This window comes from Lissotriton vulgaris, chromosome 1_2 (assembly GCF_964263255.1).
Source record: "Lissotriton vulgaris chromosome 1_2, aLisVul1.2, whole genome shotgun sequence".
In the NCBI taxonomy this organism is placed as follows: domain Eukaryota; kingdom Metazoa; phylum Chordata; class Amphibia; order Caudata; family Salamandridae; genus Lissotriton; species Lissotriton vulgaris.
The window spans coordinates 97,124,765-97,148,021 of NC_141686.1; the positions used below are offsets into that span (position 1 = coordinate 97,124,765).

A 23,257-nucleotide genomic window follows, 5' to 3' on the forward strand; every position below is an offset into this window, starting at 1 on the left:
TGCCGTATGTGGGCGGGCTGGAGGTGGGATTTTGGGTAATTCAGTGAGAATCCCAGATCGTGCAGGAGGTGAATGGTGTGGGACACGTGGTCGGCACACTGCTGGGCTGACTTCGCTTGGATGAGCCAGTCGTCCAGATAGGGGTAGACGTGGATGTTTTGACGTCTGAGATGTGCCGCCACCGTCGCCAGGCACTTTGTGAACACCCTGGGTGCCGTGGTGACCCCAAAAGGCAAAACCTTGAATTGGTAGTGCTGGTTTTGGATGGTGAACCTGAGGTATTTTCTGTGCGAAGGATGTAGTGGAATGTGAAAGTACGCATCCTTTAGGTCTAAAGTTGCGAGAAAGTCCCCCTGTTGGAGTAGCGGGAGCACTTGCTGCAGTGTTAGCATGTGGAAGTGCTCCGACAGGATGTAGAAGTTAAGGGGCCTGAGATCCAGGATGGGCCTGAGGGACCCATCCTTCTTTGGAATCAGGAAGTACAGGGAGTAAACTCCCGTGCCTCTTTCCTGCATGGGCACGAGCTCTATTGCCCCTTTTGGCAGCATGACATTGACCTCCTGCTGCAATAAGTGCAAGTGCTCGCCCGACATAGGACGGTGCCTTGGGGGTATGTTGGGGGGAGTGGATGTTAACTCCAGACAATAACCAAATTGGATAAGCTTTCTGACCCACCTGTCCGTGGTGATGAGACTTCCACACGGGCAGGAACTGCTGGAGTCTCCCCACGACCGGTGTTGTGTGGTCGGGGGGCAGTGACAATGCGTCACTGTTTGTTGGCGGTAGAGGACCTGGAGCTGTTGTTGCCACGTCCTCTGCCTTTGGCGCTGTTGCCGCGGTATCCACCTCGACTCTTGTTGGCATAAGTAGTCTGGGTGTTGCCTTTGTAGAACTGTGCGGACTGCGAAAGTTGACCCCTTGAGGTGCCCCTGGTATTGGAGCGACGAAAGGACCCACTCCGAAACTGCTGGGACTGTAAGGCACCCATGGATTTTGCAGTGTCGGTGTCCTTCTTCATTTTCTCAAGGGTGGTATCAACCTCAGGGCCAAACAGGTGATCTGGGTTGACCGTTTGGTTCAAGATGGAGGTTTGAATGTCCGGCTTGAACCCAGATATTCTTAGCCAGGCATGTCTACGAAGCATAACGCTAGTGTTAATGGCGCGTGCGGCGGTATCAGCCGCGTCCAGAGCGCACTTTATGGAAGCGTTGGAGATCAGCTTCCCCTCCTGTATTAGCATCTCAGCCCCTTCCTTATATTGATCGGGCAGGTGTTGCAAAAGGGTCTCTAGGGTATCGTAGTGTGCCCTGTCATAGCGCGCCTGGAGCGCCTGCGTGTTGGAGATGCGCCATATGTTGGCTGCCTGCGCTGCTACCCTCTTCCCTGAAGCTTCAAAGACCTTCGATTCTTTGTCTGGGGGAGGAGCATCACTCGTAGTCTGCGAGTTGGCCCTCTTCCGGGCATTGGAGACAACCAGGGAGTCCAGAGGCAACTGTCCCCTAATATAAGTTGGATCTGTGGGCGCTGCCTTATACTTCTTGTCGATCCTCGGGTTGATGACTCTCGCCCTGATGGGCTCTTTGAAGACCTCAGCAGCGTGCTTTAAAACACCCTTCAGCATTGGCAGAGTTTTTACAGTCTTTTCAGAGACAGAAAAGGTGTCAAAGAGGAAGTCTACGTCCACAGGGTCAGCATGCAGCTGGACGTTGTGATTGCCTGCTGCCCGCTCGATGAGGGCATTGAAAGCCGCAGAGTCTTCAGTGGGGGAAGTTTTAGCGGAGAAGAGCTGAGGGTCCTGTCCAGAATGTGGGTCCCCAGACTCACCACCAGCAGACCAGGGCTCTGTCACATCCTCTGGATCTGTGTAGACTGGATAGCTATATTCATCTTCGTCATCGCCCTCACCAGCGTCCACATCGGAGTGAGTGGGCGAGACTTCGTGAGCTTGTGGTGAAATGGGCTCCACTAAGGCTGGAGTACCAGCAGAGTTCATCTTCTGCTTTAGTGGGATCTTGTACGACTCCAATTGGGGCTCCGGGGTGATTTTCCTCTTCAGGAGGGAAAGCCTGCCCGTTTCGGCGTCGATGAAATGTTCTTGACGTTCCTCTTCTGAAAGCTGCTGAGGCCGCGGGCCATGGACCACCATCGATGCCTTCGGCGTCGAAGAGACCTTTTCGGGCACGCCGGCCCCCGGTTTAGCAGCGAAAGCCTTCGGCGCCGTTTTAGGCGGCAAGGTAAAAAGGATCGGCGTGGGCGCCTTCGCCGGTTTCTCCAGAGGCTTGGCCGGAGGAGGGTCCTTCGGCTCGTCTGCTGCGGCGCCGTCCCTTATGCTCTGAAGGGACTCTGTGACCTTTTTCGTGAACGCGGCAGATGGACATGCCGGTTCGACGGAGTCTTTAGAGGTCGGTTTCGGAGTAGAGTCCTTCGAGGTCCCCTTCGGAGTCGACACACTCGGCGCAGCCCCTTTGGCCTGGTCGTGTGGAAGCGGGGCAGAGAGGGCCTTCGGGTCGTCGGTCCGCTTCTTTGTGTCGGTAAAAGACCTCTTGGGGTCGTCGACCGTCTTCTTGGGATCGAGTCGACCCTTGCCTGTCTTCGTCGCCGATGCGGCCGTGTCCGACCCCTTCACTTTCGGCTTCGACGTAGTAGCCTTCGGGTCGGCCATTTTGACGTGGCCCTTCGGCTTGACGGCCATCTTAGTTGTCTTCGCGCCGAGGCCTCCGAAGTCTTCGATCCGACCAATGCGATGCGCACTTTCGGTTTCGATATCTCTGGCGTCGAGACCGTAGATTTCACTTTCGGTTTCTGTTTCACCGGGAGTGAATCGGTACCAATGTCCGTGGCCGGGCCATGAGGGGGGGCCGAGGAAGTCACATCAAGGTCTTGGGTAAGGCCCGAAGGCGATCCCTCGACCTGGGCCTTATTGATCGGAACGGCCCCAGAGTCAGATTGAGGAAGCTTTTCGTCCGAGCTATCCTCCATGGCCCCAAGGGCCCCGTCGTCGTCTCCTACCTCCTCGACGACTTCACCGAAATCTTCGGCCTCTGCGTCGTAGTCTTCCTCGACCTCCGACGCGGGGTTTGATTCTGAGATGTCCTGGATATCTCCATCCTCGACCTCCCCAGCATCGAAAATGTCCGTAGGGGCCGGTGCAGATCTCTGGGCCTCCAGGCGCGCAGCTCGACGGAGCTTGAGTGTCTTCTTGGACCGGAATCTCGAACAGGCCATACACTTGGCCTCGTCGTGGTCCGGCGACAGGCACTTGTTGCACACCGGATGGACGTCGATGTGTGGGTACTTCGAGTAACACACCGGACATCTTTTGAATGGACTTCGGTTTTCCATGATGGTCAATGAGTCTGGAGCGTCGACTAGCCCTCCGCGCCGAAAGCACGCGGAAGTACAGAGCTCGGCTCGGAGCCGAGGAAAGTTGCGAAGCCGAACGCAAGACAATACCGACGCAAGTCCTAAAGACCTTTTGGTCTCAAAGTTAAGTTAAGTTAATACTTATCGATTCCGACAAGAGGGAACCAAGGACATCCGAACCCAATGGCGGAAAAAAACAATCTGGGGATGGAGTCGATACCCATGCGCACTGTAGTCCAGGGAAGGAGCCACCCCACTCGTGATACTTCGAAGACTCTTCCAGGACAACAATGTGCAATCATCCGGACCCAACACTAGGCGGCGATCTATGCACAGATATGAATTCAGCAGCCCACATGCCTCTAACATCAATCTCTAGAGTCGCGGAAACAATAGATAGCTATTTTATTCAGTCAATCGTGCATGCTTCATTTCATCAGAGGTGCTGAGAAAATAGAGAGAATGGCGTTTTCAATAAAAGTATTTATTGGACAGTCTTCTTTCTCAAGCATAAGTAATGTACTGCTACAATAGTAATACTGGTTATAAAGTACAATGTGTATAATATGAACAGTATTATAAAATAGTACTGTAAAAGCATGATATGGTTTCCAAGCCATAAAAGTGCATAAAATGTCTAAAATACATACAGTAATAAATAATGACTAAAAGTACTCAACTGGTGCTTCTAAAATACGCCTACCCCGGTGTACCTAACCTAAGTCTAGGACGAGGGAAGAAGTAAGTGAGGAGTAACCTAAGTTTAGTAGTTCTCTGCCAGGAATCTATTCCAAGAATTCTCTAAGAGGTCTAATCAGCTCCGTACCTTGGTTTTAGAATGACGGAGGTCTTGTGTCTCTCTCTCAGGACTCGATTTCCCAGATGCCCGCAAGGGTAGCCCGGAAACACTGGAGCTGGATTTCTCGGCAAGAGAAAAGACAGCGTCTCTTTCAGCGCGTCAGCTGGACGGTCGGCTTCCTTCGGCACTTGCTGCTGTAGGGCCTCGGGCAAGTAGATAGTCGATCTGCTCCAAACCACTGTGTGTTTGTCTGGCAAACCTAGGCATATTTATACTTTGAAGGTGCAGAGTTTGACGCATGATTGGACTTAATAACGTCACTCAAAGGCTAAATTCTTTGAAAACTCCAGGATTTCTTGGAGAACTCAATATTCAAGCAGGGGGAAGTCCCTAGCTGCTGAAGGCGGATTTTTCCAAGAAATCGTTGTTGATTCTCGGAACTTAGTGGAAGTAGCCATGCCATATTTGGGCTGCAAGGCTCAGGCCAAATATGGTACTGATTTCTATGCATATATAAGGATATGATAAAGTATACCTATATAAGGGCATGAATCTGGAACATTTACACTAGAGTCCTAGATTAATTTACAACATTTTTTGCTCTCCCGTACCACACCGGACAACATTGTGGGTATCGATATGCTCAAATATTTTCGTGCCACAATACGTTGTTCTCCAGAAGGTGTGCGTGTTATTTTGAATGACAATTATTCAATGGTTGAGAGATCTTGTCTTATCAATGAGACAATGAGGATGCCGCTCTGGCGTCCTTACCTAGTGTAAAGAAGGAAAACTGTTATTGTTATCATTTCTTGCCTCCCATCATCACAGTCTCGCAAAAGAAATTGCAATTTTGTAGACAGCAGGTTATCTATTTAGGTCGCCTCCTGTCTAAGGGGGGACGTGCACTTAGACCATATCGCATTCAGACCATTTTAGATACTCCCGTGCCCCGTACTCAGAAGGATGTCTGTGCAATGATTGGCCTCACTTCCCTTTGTAGGCAGTTTTTCACACATTATTAAACCTTTGTTGGCCCATTTGACTAAAGACACTCTGATGCCCCTCCCATGGAGTACTGAATGTCAGAATGCCTTCCAACCGTTACGCCAAGCTCTTTGCTCTGCACCAGTATTAGGAACTCCAGACTACACTAAGACTTTCACACTCTATGTCCACGAGAGGGAAGGTTGTGGCCTCTCATTTTAACACAAACACAAGATGATAAGCAACGTCCTTGTTCATATTTCTCATCTGTCCTGGACCCAATCGCCTGTGCGCTGCCTGGATGTTTCCGAGCAGTGGCAGCAACTGCTGTATCAATACGTCAGAGTGAAGGAATAGTTTTGGTACATAAACTGCTTGCGTTAGTACCCCATTCAGTTGATGCTTTGCTAAATCAAAAACGAAAACACAGCATTTGACTAGTGCTCGCTTGACAAGATGTGAATTGAAACCTTTGGCCCCTCATATTACACTGAAAAGATGTCCTGCCACATTGTTGCCATTTACATCTACTCAGCCACAGTCACAAGAGTCACATGATTGTATATCCCTTACTGAAGAGCAAACAAAAGGTCGCATACACCTCTCGCTAGTGTTGATGGGGAGTTATGGGTTGACGGCTCGTGTATAAAATTGCCTGCTGGCACTATATCTGCTGCCTATGCCATTACACTTCAGACAGCAGTTGAACCAGCTCGTAACCCACAGAAGTCAACTAAAGCAGCCGAATTGATTGCACTAACAAGAGCGTGTGAGCTCAGTAAAGGCTTGTTAACATTTTTACTGACAGCCAGTACGCTTGCGGGGTGGCACACAATTTTGGGTGCTTATCGAAATAAAGGGTTTTCTCACCTCACATGGGACACAGATAGGTCATGGAGAATTGGTACATAATCTACTTACTGCCCTAACCTATCCTAAGAGTGGCAATTGTTGAGTGCAGTGCACACAACAAAGTGACTGATAAAATCAGAGCAGGTAATGCCCTTGCAGATCACACAGCACGTGAAACCGCAATGCAGCGAAGTACCACATCCATGTATGTAGTGAAGTCACAAACTGAACGTTGGCATGATGCCAGGCAAGAGGTGCTGGACGTGCAACAATCTGCTTCAGCTGATGAACTAGACCAATGGTCTAAGGAGGGAGCACTGGATGAGGAGGGCTGTTGGAGGAATAAATATATGACAAAATGGAAGTTACCCACAGCCTATTTATATCCCTTGATTCGCATGGTACATGGGCCGGCACATGTTGGTGCATCCTCAATGGTAAAACAACTTACGGAAGTTAAGGATCATCCTGCTATTGCTGGCACTCCTAAAAGGTAATACAGTCGTGTCTGGTCTGTCTCCAGTATAATCTTGGAAAGTGAACGCAAACTCCAACAGGATGGTTTGCGACACCAACTGCACCTTTTGAGGCCCTGCAAATGGACAACAGACTCATTTCATTGGTCAAGTTGGCGAATATGTCATGAAAGGGTTGCGGATTAAGCAGAAATTTCATGCAGCTTTTCATCCACAATCAGCAGGAACATTATAACTCCACCCTGAAATTGAAATTGGCGAAAAATACAGGCTTCCACGTCTTTGAAATAGCCTCATGCCCTGCCCCTAGCACTACTTTCTATCAAATCACTACCACATACACGATCTGGCCTTACGCCATTTGAGGTTGTGTTTGGCAGGCCTATGAATATTTGGGGAATCCCTAAGCCTCGCCCTATACATGATGTACCCATGTGTTGATGAGTGACTATTTGTCCCAGTTAACTGACAGCTTGTCTTCTATTTATCAGCAGGTACGGGAAGTTCTTCCAGACAGGTCGCAGGGTGAAGTCAATGATCTGCGGCCTGGCGATTCTATGCCGCATGCCCTCATAAACCCAGCTGAGTTGACAAACCACCACGACATTCTGAATACCGAGAAAGGGCGAGCTGCGTCACCTGAAGGACCTGAGGAAGTCGTCCCGGACAACACGATCACTGGTTTATCTAGGTATCTGCTTCAATCCAGAAAGAAAGCTATTTCATCGCAGAAAGAGACTGTTTGAGCCACTGTCCTGGGTGGTTAAAGACTGACTACAAAGTGGGGTAGCCTATTAGTGATTACTCATCTCAACATTACTGAAGAAACCAACGCCTGCCCAGGATCTTAGGGCACCATCTGTTTTGTTGTTTACCAACAAAAAAAACATGCCAGAGGAGAAGAAATCGAATGCTGCAAAAGTCTGTAGTAAAACCATGATGTTTGCTATTGGACTAACTTTGACTGTTGCCATCATCGCTACTGTAATGTGGGTAGTGGAGGAAGTAATGCTTGGAGCCTCCTTACCTAACATTACTGTTATATCACTTGCTGCAAAAGAGCACCGTCATTTTGATTTGCCGCAGCATGAACAGGGATACCAGCAAAATCTGAGAAACAATTAATTTCTTCAAATGTTGCATCAGACACACCAGCTAAGCAATGCTACTAACTGTTGGGTTTATGGCAAGATTCCTCCTCATCAGAACATAAAAGGAATCCCCTTGTCACTGCTGCCATTCTATCTCAATGGCTCATGCCCAGCTTGGTTCAAACTTCTATATGCCTCTAATGAACAAAGTGTGTTACCCCGATGAGGAAGGGGACCTACAAGTTAAAGGAACTGTATGGGAAATGGAGGAGTATCACAGAGGAAATTCCTCCACACGTTATGTTTTCCCCAATACTCGAACGGCCAAGGGTAACAGGCAATTTGTCATCACTATTGATAGAGCCCAAGCAAAACTTTGTGTGAGCAGTTTTGGTAGTATCCCAGTGGGAAAAAGTGACTGCACGACAGTATTGAACATTACTGGAACGAACAATAGCAGTTTTCTATCCTCACACCACACTTATTTTGTTTGTGGAACTAAGGCATACTACTTCCTGGTCTGGTACCTATTACATAGCCTTCATTCTACCGGCTGTGTTTTTAGCTCCCCCAACCTACCATCAAGATTTACAATTGTTTAATCACTATGCTGGTAGTAGGGGAAAACGTGCAATCAATGTCTCTGTAGTCGACAAGACAGATGCTTTGTTCCCTCTGTATTTCCACTTGTACTACTTGTCTACCATCTAAAACAAATGTCCAAAATGTAAATGCCTGTTTAGCAATAGACCGAGAAGTCAGCGATATGATGCTGATTGATATATATGACATTAATCATACCCCTTTAGAAGCATAAGAAAATGTCTTGGCTTATGCCAAAAGGGACGTCTGTGAAAAACGTGTAATATTTTATTTGACATAAGCAGCAGCCATTTTGGCTGTGGTGTCCATTTCCAGTCCTCTGCTACTCGTCTTTTCCTTCCTGTGTTATCTATTTTAGTTTACTTCCTGACTCAGCTAAAAGCAATGTGCGTGCTGAGAGTTTGTAGCTGCCAGTACATCTGTTGTCTGTCAATCATATACAGCTACCAGAAGCACTCCTACTCCCCCCTCCCACTTTGCTGACCAAGTGGTTTTTCATCTGCCCTTGTTTGCTGAAAACTATTTCAAAAACGTGTCCTTCCTATTTCTGTTCACATGCTTGCACTGCAGAAAACCTATATACAAGCCCTGTGTTTTGGGACTTCAGTGTACTACCTCAGGCAGCACATGAGAGTGCTGTGTGTATGTGGTCCCACTCATGAGTGATTAATAAACGTGTTACTTATTTCCAACTCCAGTGCTGATCTCTATTTTGTTGGTCTTTGAACCCGTGGACAAAAGGGTGACCCTGCACCAGTGTACCCCTAAAAAAAAGGAACATTTCCACAGTCACTTATACTAAATCAGTCGGGTGCTGCTCGGAGGAGTGTGTTGGTGGTCTGTGGCGATTTGTGGACGTTCCCTGGACAGGTGTGGGACTGCGAGGACCAGCAGCCCTGAGGCTGGTTCCTCTTCCCGCCCCCTGCACGCCGGACGCTTGAAAGCAGCGCCTCGCGGCCCCCGTTTCGTGGGAGCCGCTCGGAGGAGTGTGTTGGTGGTGTGTGGCGGTTTGTGGACGTTCCCTGGACTGGTGTGGGACTGCGAGGACCAGCAGCCCTGAGGCTGGTTCCTCTTCCCGCCCCCTGCACGCCGGATGCTTGAAAGCAGCGCCTCGCGGCCCCCACTTCGCGGGAGCCGCTCGGAGAAGTGTGATGGTGGTCTGTGGCGGTTTGTGGACGTTCCCTGGACTGGTGTGGGACTGTGAGGACCAGCAGCCCTGAGGCTGGTTCCTCTTCCCGCCCCCTACACGCCCTATTTCTTGCTATGCATTTCCCGTATCGCGGATCGCGCGCAGGCGTGCGCCGGGTGAAGCCTGGGCCAAGGGCGGGCTCGTTCTAGCCCGTTACAGACCGTGCAAGACCGGACCGGGCCACCCCTGTGGTTTTTGAGTGACTGAGCTAGTGTCTACACGGCACTTAACACTTATCGGTTAGTGCATCACTGCGGACCTAGGACTATGACGAGCCGAGAGACAAGAAGTAAAGCTCTATCATCGAGTACAATGGTGGCAGGTACACTGGACAATTTCCTGGTTAGAGCAAACTCTCTCTTATCTAATGAAATAACTATTTTGGAAAGACGACTTTCCCAGGGAATCGATAATGTCAAAAGGTCCTCTTTGGGTCACTTAGCTAATGCCAAAACTCCTGAAAGGTGCGTGGATTCCCCTGTTGCTCAGTTAAATAGCAATGACCAATCAAGAACAACTGTCTTGCCAGAGCCCAGGAGTAGCCCTGGAACGCATAGTGATTCTCTTTCGATTATCCCTGAGGCTATTGGAGTCCCCTCTCCCAATACTGGTGTGATGTCTGTTAGTAGGCCTGATTCTAATACCTTCCAGCCTCAGGAAAACAGGGAAGGTGCTGTCCCAAAAAGAAAACGTGGGGCACAGGAAAGGTGTGGAAAAAAAGCGAAGCTAGACAAATGTTCCTCCTATAATGAACCCAAAGGTCATACAAAAGATAGGGAGTCTCCTCTAGCAGCAGGTGGCACTACCAACCCTCCCCCCCAATCCCTCCTGTAGTGCAGTCTACCACATTTAGCTTTGGGGATACAGCACAGGCCAGGGGAGACCAGCTGACTTCTGGCCTGGGCAGTATTCTGAAATCTTTGCTTGACCCCCTGGTTGATAGACTTGATCAAATCGACCTCAGGCTGAAAAAATAGAAAAGGCCACTGGGGCTATGGTGGATCACTTGAAATCTATAGAAACCATACAGAGGGGGTCTGATGCGAATGTGGGGGGTGTATTTCCAGCCAACATCTCCCGTCCAGCAAATTTCCCTGCCCCAGTAATCCCCCCTGTGCTAGCACAGAGCGCAGAGACTACTGTCCCTGCTAGTCCTTCCAGGATGGCTAAATAATCCAACGAGAATGACGAGCGAAAAACACGTGAGGGTAATAGAGTGAGAATGAAAAAGGTAGTTAATCTACCCCCAGAGGCAGCACCTCTTGTAGTGGTCTTAACTGGTGTACCCGAGCTCAGTAATTCAGCAGTAGAATCGTTTGCCTCTCTTAAGAACAAGGCGGCAAATTGTCTGAACACACACAGACCCCTCCCACCCCACATTTCTAGTGAAATTCTAATGGTTAGAAGGGTTCCTTGGGTGGGATATACTAGTAAAAACATCAGTGGTGACTATATCCTGGTTAATTTTAGGAACCCCAGGATAGTCTCGCATATCTGTAACTGGCCGGGCAGTGAGGCAGATACTGTTATTCAGACTTTCCCACTGTCCTTCTTCTACCCAACTGATACTATTCAACCTGAACTAGGGTTAGAAGATGGCTGGACCAGGGTGGGACCTAGGAGACAGACCAGAGGGTTCAGGACCACTTCTTATGACACTCACATGCCCATTCAATATCTCCCTAGCAATAGGTATAGCTGCTTCGACCAGGTAGACTGACTACACTATAAATGTAGAGGGGTGGGCCGACATGGGGGACGGGTGCTACGATACATAATCAAACCCGTCTGGGAGGAACAGTCCCATGTATGAATCAGGGCAGGATGCAGGAAGCTGCTAGCATGATGAATAATCATCCAGGGACATCGAGGGGCGCTCCACCTGACCCCAATACCTGCGATAATCAGGTTAAGGATCTAGCTAATTTTCATACTTTGGGAATCCTAACTACTAGTATAGAATCCGGCTTGCCAACCCGAAGAACTTCAACTGATCTTAGCTCACTGAAAATATTGTCCTGGAATGTGGCAGGTCTATGTAACAAAATGGCCTGCCCCGAGTGGGGCTGTTATATAGATAAGAACGATGTTTGCCTCTTCCAGGAAACCTGGGCAAGAGAGGAGCAACTGCGGTGCGGTTTTGCCTCATTATCAGTCCCTGCAAGGTGGGGGGGGGAGGGCAGGCCGTCTGGGGGTTTAACAATTTGGGTGGGAATCCATTTGGGTTGTAGTGCCAAGGTTATGAATACTGCAACGGAGGATGTCCAATGTGTGGTGCTGGAGTGGCTGAATGCTTCTAGATTCGCTCTGGTTAATATCTACTCTCGACCTGTGAGCATTACATCTGAGTCGAGAACCATTGAGGAGCTCTCCTCTTTTCTAAATGTGATTCCTCAGGGCACCATGTTTGTGATAGGGGGAGATTTTAACTCTCACTTCGAGCCACTCTTGGGCCTGTTGGACGGTGTAAACCAGGAGGAGGATGACCACTTGAAAATACCTCAAGTGGTGGGTCCCCCGCCCAGGTCATGGGCGCCATTGGCTGTCCAAATCATGGCCCTGACGCTTAAACACTCAATTAGGGCCTGTAATGGCCGTGTAAAATCGGATATCCCCTCAAAATGTACTTTTAATAAGCCTGGTCAGGAGTCACGGCTGGACTACATTTTTGTCGAATGCTGTGCTTGGCATAAGGTCCTTGATTTTAGGGTGGAAACTAGGGGTGAAAGTGACCAAAACACGTTGATTTTGAACGTATTATCCCCTAGTATCTCCAAAGATACCGGAAACCTAGATAGTGGCCTAGATGACAGGGCGCTTCTATCAAATAAGAGGCGCAGGGTTAGATGGGACAAATTTGCTACGCATCCAGAGCTAGTGGGGGAGCTATATGCTCTGGTACTTCCGGTACTGGAAGCGGTCGGCACCTTAATTTCACAGCATCCCTCACCTGAAGCATACCTAAGGCTAGGGGATCTTAACAAGGAACTAGTCAATACCCTAGCAGAGATTCTAAATCCCCCAGGGCCAACAGGGAGAAGAGCGGGCAATAAACCTACATGGTATAATACAGCCTGTAGAAAGGCGAAAGTAGCACTCCTCCGTGCCCTGAAACAAAATAACAATAGGGCACTGATAAAAGAAAGGAGGTTAGAATATAGGCAGTTAATCTATCACGCCAAGGTCGAGTGGGACAACGAGAACTGGGCCAATTTGATGTCTGCGCCTAAAATAAGAGATGCCCGTAAGTTTTGGCTAATTGTCAATACCTGGTCGGTTGACCCAGTATCGGCAGTAGCTCCTAATATTGCTGCGGATGTGGGGGAAGATCATTTCCGCACCCTGTATGGAGGGGACAATTCTACCAATGATATGGAACAAGGGGGACTAGTGCCTAGTTCTATTGCTCAAATGAATGAGGTTTATTTTACAGAGGGAGAGGTCCGTGCTGCTATTTTCAAACTTGCAGCCGGCAAAGCGCCAGGGTTGGATAAACTACCCGGCGACCTCTTTAAGCACGAACCCATGGTCTGGGCCCCTTATTTAACGGTTTTATTCAATGCAATCTAAAGGGGTATGGCGGTCCCTAGTACTTGGCTGGGAGCTGAGATAGTCCCTATCTTCAAGAAGGGTTCTCCTCTGCTCCCAGCCAACTACAGGCCTATCAGCCTCATTGATGTGCCGCAAAAGATCTTTGCGAGGCTGATCTTAGACTGCCTTTTAGAATGGATTGTATCTTGGCGCCCCTCCTATTCACCTTATATATAAACTCACTTGAAAAATCTTTGGCGGGGACCACACCAGACATCCCACGTATAGGGGACTCTGCAGTACCAGTACTTCTTTTACGCGGATGACGCGGTGCTATTTACCCGCACAGGGATAGGGCTGCAGAGACTGCTACATGCTTTTGGGGAATTTATGCTTTCCTTAGACCTACAGGTAAATAATAAAAAATCGCAAGTGATGGTGGCGGGGAAACAGCCAAAAGCTGCCAAGTTAAAAAGGTTTTCTTGCAATGGAGAGGGGTTCTCCAGGGTCCCGGTCTTCGCTTACTTGGGCGTCATTTTCGACGAAAGGCGTACCTGGAGTCCTCAATTAAATGCGAAAGGCATTGCTGTCACCAGATCAACTTCAGCATTAATGAGCTTTGCAAAACGTTTGGGTTTGCGCCCTATAGAGGCTCTGTTGACAGTATACAAGTCTAAATGCCTCTCAATAGCAATGTACGGCGCTTCCTTGTGGGGATTCTTACCTCAAGGTAAACTCCAGATAGCAGAGAACAAATTCCTCAGATCCCTGCTAGCGGTCCCCCAATCGACCCCAGTACTTTCAGTGCATTCTGAGCTGGGTCTTGGTTACATTACCGACCAGTTACAACTGGCGCCACTGATTTGCTGGGCTAAAACCTGGCTCAACACTGAAATTACTTTGAATCACACTATTCTTAAAGACTGCATGGCACTGGGCAAAGTAAACCAAATTCCTTGGTTATCATATATCAAGGACACTTTGAGCAAACTGGGCAGGCCTGACCTTTACTCTTTCCCCAACTTGTTACAGAAGGGTGATGTAAAATGGATTAAGGATAACTTTCTGGGTCTAGCTGAGCAGGAACGGGAGGCAGTGGACGTTCAAAAACCGGGTGTCAGAGCCAACTATATGCTTCTGACCACTCCTTCAATAGAACCCTACTTGAAAATTGTTACCCAACCATTCCATCGCCATCTCCTTGTAAGATTCAGATTTAACATCATTCAGTACTCCTTGGGGCACTATCCTGTATGGGGGAAATCAGACCTGACCATCCCCTGCAGCTGTGATAACTTTTCGGAACAGTCACTCATGCACTTTATTATGTTTTGTGACCATTTTGAGGACAGTAGAAAACAGTTCCTGGTTCCCATCCTGAGAGAAGCAGGCTTTACACAAGTCCGGCCTGCACTTCTCTATTTACAACTGTTGAGTAGTACCAGGGTAATCTTTGGGGTCGCAAGCTTTTTGGGCGCTGCTATGGGTATTAAGACCAAAAAACTGTTGTTGAATGTCTCTGAGGTGTGATTTTAACGCAGTCCTTTGTATGTGGGGATGTTTTATCTATACTCTATGTACAAATATGACAATGAATTGTTTTTTTCAATTATTTTTAATACATGAATTGTCTTTTAAAATGTGTTGGAATTGCTTTTATGATTTTAATTAATCGAATAAAGTATGACTTGACTTGACTTGAGAATGGACTGAGGATTTTTCCATCTTAAGCCCTTATCAGGCAGGGTTTAGAAAGAATGTATCCACTACGGATCAGATTTTTCGTCTGACCCTGCTCTTTTGGAAAACCGTTAAGATCGAGGACGGTTCACTGTACACTGTTTTGGTGGACCTCCGCGTGGCTTTAGATCTAGTTCCACGCGGGAAACTTTGGACTGTGCTTCTTGAATTGGGCATTCCTTCCCCTCTTTTGAATATGTTAATTCGACTCCATAGGGAGAATTTCGCTCAGGTCAGGTGTGGGAAAAATGGTGCTTTGTTAGCTAGATTCCCCGTTGGCAGGGGGGTAGGACAGGGGTGGGTTCTGGCACCCACCCTGTTTTGCCTTTATGTCAACGGGGTAATCACTCACCTGAATGCGGTACCCAACAGCAACGCCCCAAAACGTGCTGGCTGTCGGGTTTCTGCGATCATGTTCGCAGACGATACTTTATTGCTCTCAAAGTCTCCCATGGGCATCCAACGAGTGCTGGACGGCTTGGAGTCTTTTTGTCTGGAACGGGGCTTGAAATAAACACTCTTAAAACAAAATATATGATTTTTAATCCCCCAGAATCAACACGCCCAAACCCGACGATAGGTAGAGTCCGTTAGAAAGGGTTCAGACCTTTGAGTATCTAGGGCTCACCTTAAAGGAAACTATGACTTTGGTTCAACCTCAAATAAAATCCCAACTCAAGCTGTCTCAATTAGTGGAGGGTATCCTTAAGCTCTTAAACAAATCCTCTGTCAAACCGATTGGCCCAACTCTGGAAATATATAAACTACAGGCACGGGGGCAGTAATCTACAGTGGCGAACTGTGGGGCCAAAAGTGTGGATCCGCGATTGCCGTCGTGGAAAACAAATTTTTAAGGCAGCTGGTAGCTTTGCCCCCTAGTACACCTCTATTGCCACTGAGGCTCGATCTGGGCCTCAGACCAATAGATGAGGAATTGGGCCTCAAACCGCTAACTTTTTGGCAGAGGCTGTGGATCACCCCCGAGCTCAAGAACTATAGGCAAGAGCTCTCGGATGTTCTAAGGTTTCCGAATGCGGGGAAACTTCCCTTGCTGAAGTACGTAAGAGAGGAATTTGAGAGAATAGGTCTTCCGTTAATGTGGTCTGACCCGGAGCTGGCCTGCACTAGGGTCTCTCGCAAGTACCTGCTCAATCTGTACCGCGAAAGTAAATCAACTGCTCTTATATCGAATGCACAAACTGGCACCTTATCTGGCACTTTTCTAACGATTAAAGATGTTTATCAATTTGAGCCTGTTTTAGATGATGTTAGTCCTGCTGCCTTGAGAAAGTTGTACCTCCAATGGAGACATGGCACCCTACCTATTAGAGCCTTTACGAGCAAGTGGTGGCCGTCCTCCCCAAAAAATTGTCCTGGTAGCACTGCGGAGCTGGAAAATGAAATGCATGTTGTGTTTTTTTGCCCTGCCTACCAAAAATCCAGGAATTGTTGGATTATCCCTCTATGTAAAAATCTGGGGATCACGCATTGTTCGCAAGCCTATAGAATATTTAAAACGGATCTTTCAACTGTAATTGTATTTGCTGTATCAAAATTCTTGGCAGCTATGTGGAGCAAAAGAAGGAGGTATGTAAATACTGTCTGAATTAGGATCCAGTATTTACAGTTGTACAGATGCCTTGTTGTTTGCACTTAAACTCTAGATTGATATGGAGGTATATATAGACATTTATCTATTGCTTTCATCTTTTTTTTTTACTGACTATGATGTAATGATAAGTTGTATGGACACTTACATCTTTTTAGTACTTATTGATTTACTTATATGCACTGTATTAATTTTTAACTGTTTTAATATGTGATCTCTTTCATGACAATATTTGTCGAAGTAAAGATGAAATGGAAATCAGTCATGTACATTAGACTGACATTACAAAAATGTTAAACAGATGACCATTAAAAGAAAGTAAGAAATAGTGATCCCTGCACAGGGTGTAATAAGAGCTCAACACTAACTTTATTCCTTTAGGAATTTTAGGACTTTCACCTACCCCACCATGCATAGGAGGGTGTGTAATGCAATTTATTTTTCACGATTTGATAAAGGAAACATTTGGTAGCATCCCTGCAATGACATATGGTTCTGTTATGTAGGGGTGACTTACATTTCAATGAATTCAGAGAAAATACCCATGGTGGAGAACTAGGCTGACAAGTAACTTTTGAAAGTCATAAACAGTAAAACTGAGTAACAAACTTTACTCAAATGTCAATGGAGAATGAGAATCACAGACAGAAAGAGAGATACGCTAACCAAAAAGATTTCAGAGAAGCTTGCCCCACCATCCGCTCAGGAAATAAAATCACTGCAATAGTGTTTTACAAATGTGTGAAACAAACTTTTAATTGACAAATATCCACATGGCTTTCTTTATTCTTATCTAAATAATAAAGCAGAATCTTCTTAACATCTACTGATCCTGTTCGTCTATCACCATTATCCCTAAGGTGATAGCCATTCAGAGACGACGTTTCCAAGAGAAATGTCGGCAATCCAGAATATGCATTGATGAAATTTAGAATGAAGCTCTCTTGAAGGTTGGTAGGTGGGTGGCTGGGGCGGCTTTTTACATCTTTCAAGACTGTCGTCACAAGAACTGTGAAAAAGATGCCCAGGAAGGATACTGCTGGCAAGAGGATGGCAGTCAAATGTGCCTGAATAGAGGAGAACTGCAAACCTGATTTATCCAGGTAAAGAAGATAAGTTAATACAGTTTCTTCCTGGCACGTTCTCGTATCTGCCTTCTTCTTCATAAGGAAGTCTCTTCCACTTATCAGAATAATTGCACCTTGTGACATTTTACTTCCTTTCTTTATGACGTTGTCTTGACGGGTTTTTTGGCTCTATTTTGGAGTGATAAAGACTTTAAACTTGCTCCCATCCATTATATGTATTCTTAGCTTGTGTTGGCTCTTTTAAGCCCTTTCTTCCAGACCTAGAAGAGGATAGCTGCTTTATATGATGATAGATCCCTTACTCTAATCCATCTATTGCCTATTGGTTTTGCCTTTCATTATTTTGCCTATAGTAGAGGGTGGATCCTGTGGTCCTGACTTTATATTACACATTGGTATGGTTTGTGTAGGTACTCTGATAGAGCTAAGGGTTATTTCATCCTTCTCAGGCCTACAAGGCCCAGAACTAGAGAGACTCCATTTTGCTTTCTATCCCTGCAGAGCTGAGATGCTTGAAGGGGAAAGGTAATGTTTATAGTTAATGCTGTTGTGTGCTAGGGGAAAACCAGCCAGGACTGGTTCTTATCGGAAGAATGTGTTTGTCTCTTGGGCCCAGACGTAACATGCAGATGGCCACCGCGGTTGCGCAAAGAGCTCTGGAGCTAGCACAGGAATTCGGTGGGAGGCAGCCCTCTGTTGGAAATTTCCATGAGGAGAGAGGAATCCATATCAGCGAAGTGCAGAAGAGGAGGAGTGGTCAGTTTGGTTCTTGAAGACTGGAGAGTAGGATGTCTGCTGGAGCTGCAGAATACAGTGCAGTTCTATTGGTTTTCTGGAATGGAGAAAGAAGGCAGATGATTGCTGAAGCTGGAGAGAGACTATCAGAATGCATTAAAGCAGATGGAGGAGTTGAGGCTGTCAGCTGGAGCAGTTGAGCCAGAGGCGTGAAGCTATGGTGACGGAGGGAGAGACGGAGAGAAAGCCCTGATCCCACCAGAGACAGAGAGAAATCTTCCTTCTAATAGGTGAGGTAGTCTAAACTAGTCCGCTTTACACTTACACCTTAATCTTGTCTTTATTCCCTAGGCTATTGTATGTCTAATCCTTTCCTTTCAGCTGTGTGTTAAAGTTCCTGTTAATCAAGAGACCCCGCAGATAACCTTGTCCTCATACTGTATGTCTAATCCTTTTCTTTCAGCGGTGTGTTAAAGTTCCTGTTAGTTATAGAGACCCCGCAGATCTGTGTATGTGTATTCTATTATTCTATTATCATTGTAATTAAGATACCCCAGTTCTTAGTGAACTAGTGTGCATGTGTTGTTCTTATGATAGAGAGTGTTTTTACTCCTGCATACAGTGTGTGTTTATTATTCTTAAAGCACAGGTAACCTTTCCTTCTAGTCAGGTGTTACAGCCAGAACAGATGCTGTCCCTGATCCGGTAAGTAGCCACTGAATAATTAGGGAGAGAGAGGAGCCCTTGAGCTAGGGAATTATTGACACTAAGTGATTCGGCCATCCCATAATATTATTGTAGTAGCGAACCCTTAGTGAATAGTGAGAGAGACTTCCCAACATAGAGAGCTGAAGGTATTCATAGGAAAGTGGTCGTCATTGTTAAGTGGTGTTAGTGAGAGCACTGATTGTGGTCAGTGTGTATACCCGCAAGATTGCGGCTTGAGTGAGCACTGAGGGTAGTCAGTGTGTAGATCCGCCGGATTGTGGATCATGTTGTAAGTGAGTGAGCACCGGGGGGATACGGTGTTTAGGTCCGCCGGATTGTGGACCGGATAAACAGAGAGCACTGGGGCTGCAGCTCAGTGTGTAGACACGCCGGATTGCGTGTCGAGTGAGCACTGAGGGTAATCAGTGTGTAATGGTAGATAATCAGAACTGCCCCAGGGTAGATTAGTCTGGACCTATGTGGTCGCAAGACTATGAGGTATGAGTGTGGTGTAGGGCATGGACGTCCTTAGTAATCAGTGAGTATTCTTAGTAACCCTATAGATTTAGTGGTGTTTCTGATGATATGAGCTTGTATATTGCGAGTTCCCCATCCTCAGGTAGGTACCCAGGTGCCTGGATAGATGGGTCCTGAGGAGGGAGGTGGTTACGTTTTGGCCAGGTTGGTGTTGCTCAGTGAGCTGGTTCTATCTGGTCTGAAAATCTGGTCATTACAGACGTTTATCTAGTCTTCGCTATATTTAGTTGCATAAACTCAGCTCAGCAACGTAAGGCTCGGGTGGAGAATCATGCCCGACAATCTAGAGAATAGATCAAACCTACAAAAAAGCTTTGTGCTGACAGGGAAAATCTTGTCCAATTAAAATCGTCTTTGCAATGCATTTCAGGAAGTCAAGCTATTAATTAAAAACATTGACAATGTTGCCTACAGGCTTTCTTTTTGTTATAAATTCATTTGAAAATGAAATCATACATTTTTTTTATCCCTCTTTCCCAAGAATTGTGATTTACATATATATTATAACTACTTCACGAGCAAAAGAAGCTCGCACCATGCATAATCACAACAAGAGGCTCTTAAAACACAGTGAAATTAGGTCACATCTGTGTGCTACATGCTCAAACTAATAACCATCAAATGCCTCCAAAACATGCTGCCCTCTTTCCCACGTCTGATCTTAAACGTAGTACTTTCTCATCAAGTACGCTTAACGACAATAGTGTTTAAAATGTGTCGAAATATTAAAAACAACGCATATGTCATGTTACATTGCGTTTTTTTTTATTTTGTTGGGTATATTAGAGAATTAAATAAGAAATACTGACATCATAAAGTAAATCTGAGTGTTAAGCACTAAGCATGATGGAAAATTACGTTCTTATTTGGCCAAACATGGAGGGTCTACCTGGAAGGTTTGAACGATACCCCGGCCTGCTATACTGATTTCCGTCTGTTTGCAGGTCTCCATCCATCAAATCATCTGGGAACGTTGGGCTTGCAGCTTTCAACTCAGACTCTAGAAAACTCAGTTCACGAGTAAACTCATCACTGCAACTCCTGCACTGCAAGAAGGACAGCAAAACTAACTCTGTACTCATGTTCGATTCCATCTTGAGTTTCTCCTTCAAAACTCAACCTATGACAAAGCAAAACAGAGAAGAGTTTTTATACCACGGACAGCACAATATGCAGTGTTCATTTACATCAATTACGTATTTAAATTTCTTAAACGCTAAATCTTTTCACCTTTTAAACACGCTTAATAATTTTCTTCTTTTGATATCCGTTGTGCTTTTTCTGTTTTTCTTCATCATTTGCAGCAATATCGCTTTTTAGACAAATATTGTAAGACTGAATTTTGCTGGTGCAATTGCTGAGAGTGTATGCATTATTTGGAGGAGTTCATGAAGAATTCATGCTTCCCAGTGTCTCTGTAGACACGAGGTGATTTGCCATGTTAATACAGGACTTGAGACAGCATTCTAAACTGCCCCACTAGCCACTCTACCATCCAAAAATGTTAGGCCCTCTTTGAGTAGGAATGCAAGCAACCTCAAATCAGTTTTCGAATTATTTGTGCTTCTTGAATAGAGTGCAGCTTAAGTTCTATGGCACAACTATGCTGGGCATACCAGTCACACTCAGGGTGTTGCACTGAGGAAGAAACAAATGCGATGGGTGGATGCTTGAATTAATCTCAGCCACTGGTAATTACTCTAAGAAGCAATCCAGCCCATTGTTTTTTTACCCACCATGCCACCTCTAATAGGAACAAGCCATATTTGCAAATCCTATTCCAATAGGAATATTAACAACTGGCTGGGGTTGCTTGTGATTCCCACTTACAGTGGACCTGGTCTTACACGTCAGGCTTTTGACTGCTGTCACTGGAGAAGGACTAGCACTGATGTGTATGTGCTATTTACTGCAGTGTACACTGAAGTAGGGCAGGAAGATGTGCCAGTAGAATTCACTCCACTTCTGGTGCTTTGTTACTCCCAGAGCTCCAAGTGTGGAGGCGTGCCATCAGTAAATTTAGTCTATTAAATGGTGGAAACAATGAAACACAATGTTGCAATCAAACAGCACACGCCATCCCTGGTCATAAATAAGCAACCGATGCCAAAACCACCATTAATGTTTATGACTAAATTATCTGGTGAAGCCAGCTTTCTGATCTAAAGCAGGGCAACACTATGAATATTTAGGAGACATTTAGCAAGATTTCAGAAAGCATCAGTCCAAAGTTGTCAAGTGAACTATTGTAATGGGTAAGTCGTAAGGGTGCATGAACCTTTTGTGTAGAAACAGGGAATTTTGTCTGACATATCTACTTTTTGAAACACTGTTAGCAAAACAATTTCCATAGTAGGGAGGCATGTGTGAAGCGCCTGCCTGCCAGATCCTACAGGCAGGCAGGCCCCACATTCAAGCTGCGTGGCTGGTGGAGTTTCTTTAGAGAGCACTATCAAGAGCTGGACACTATAATTAACAATGTAGATACCATGAAGTTAATTATAATGGCGACCCCGACAGTACAGGAGGACAAAACTTCCTTCTGGGTCTTGTGGTTTAGTGGATTAATGCATCCACTGTAGGAGCCTGTGTTCGAACTTAGGGTCACAGGTTCAAATCCAAGCGGGTCCACTCATCCTTTCATCCTTCTGAGGTCGATAAAAGGAGTACCATTGAGTTGGACAACAATAAACATCTGTTATTCAGCACCAAGATACCGCTGGGTGAACGTCCGCTTCACAAATACACGTTATGATACTTGCATAACGAGGAATTTTCGGTTCACAGTGCATTTTATTTGCACATCTCCCTTTTTCAAGTCCTGGGGAGGTAGATGTGTAAATGGCGAAATTGCCCTCCGTCAACCATCTGCTGGATGGGCAAAATGAAACGGAGTTACTTACCTGTAACTATGGTTCTCCAGTACTAGTATCTTTCATAGATTCATTCACATGATTGAATTATCACCGTCGTCGTAGTGGGAGTCCCACGGTATCCTTATAAAAGCAGTAGATAATACTATTATAGGCTACAATGCAAAAGAACCGCACTTGAATAATGGCCAAACTTTAAGTAATAGCCAATCAGGCGACAGCACTCTCTAGAACACTACCAAGAGAGGCTGAGTTCCTCGGATTTTCAAGCACAAGTGTGAAACAATATACTTTGAGGAAATGAGGGAAGCCTCTCCGGGGAGGAGGGTGGGTCGCATATGAATCTATGAAAGATACTAATACTGGAGAACAGTAGATTCAGGTAAGTAACTCATTTTCTTCTACAGCATTGGATATTTCATAGATTCACATGCTTGAGTAGCTAGCAGTTGCACAGAGAAAATGTGCATAGAAACAAGAACAATATTTCCTTAGAGGATGGAGGGTAACAATATACTGGCAGATGCATCAACGTAGCCTTTTGCTATTCCTAAATAGCGATTTTTAAGGAATCGCTATTTAGGAATTTGCAAAAGCCTATGCATGTAAGAATCGCTATTAAAATAGCGATTCCTTAACATTCCTTAATTGCTAGTCGCAAATTGCTAGTCGCAATTAAGGAATGCTGTCCCATTCATTCCTATGGGCCTACAGGCCCATATGAATGTATTGGAGATTGCATGAGTAATTAGCGAGTACCAGTAGGAATTCGCAAATTGCTCATGCAATTTCAAGGGTGAAAGGGTGCCAAAATGACACCCTGTTGCACCCCTGAAATTGATCTATGCACATATGTTGCACACACAAATGCTCTAAGGGCATGTGTGTGCGCAACATGAAACTTTGAAAAATGCACAAAAGTGCTTTTTTCAAAGTTTTAGCAAATTAACATGAAGTCCAACTTCATGGTAATTTGCTCCCCCTATTACCGAATTCGCTATTTTTTTTTACTTTCATGCATTGCATTAAAGGAATCTCAATTTAGAGATTCCTTAAATTGCGATTTTTGCATTTGG

General features: G+C 46.0%; 1 protein-coding gene across 2 annotated transcripts in view; it reads right to left on the reverse strand.

The window, feature by feature from the left end:
* BID (BH3 interacting domain death agonist) overlaps positions 1-23,257 on the reverse strand; it is a 353,803-nt gene that overhangs the window by 157,806 nt on the left and 172,740 nt on the right. For both annotated transcript variants that reach the window (XM_086952899.1, XM_086952900.1), the window contains exon 2: positions 20,198-20,428. In XM_086952899.1, coding sequence (XP_086809025.1) covers positions 20,198-20,402 — 205 coding nt within the window. In that variant the 5' untranslated portion in view covers positions 20,403-20,428. The remainder of the gene's footprint in view (positions 1-20,197; positions 20,429-23,257) is intronic.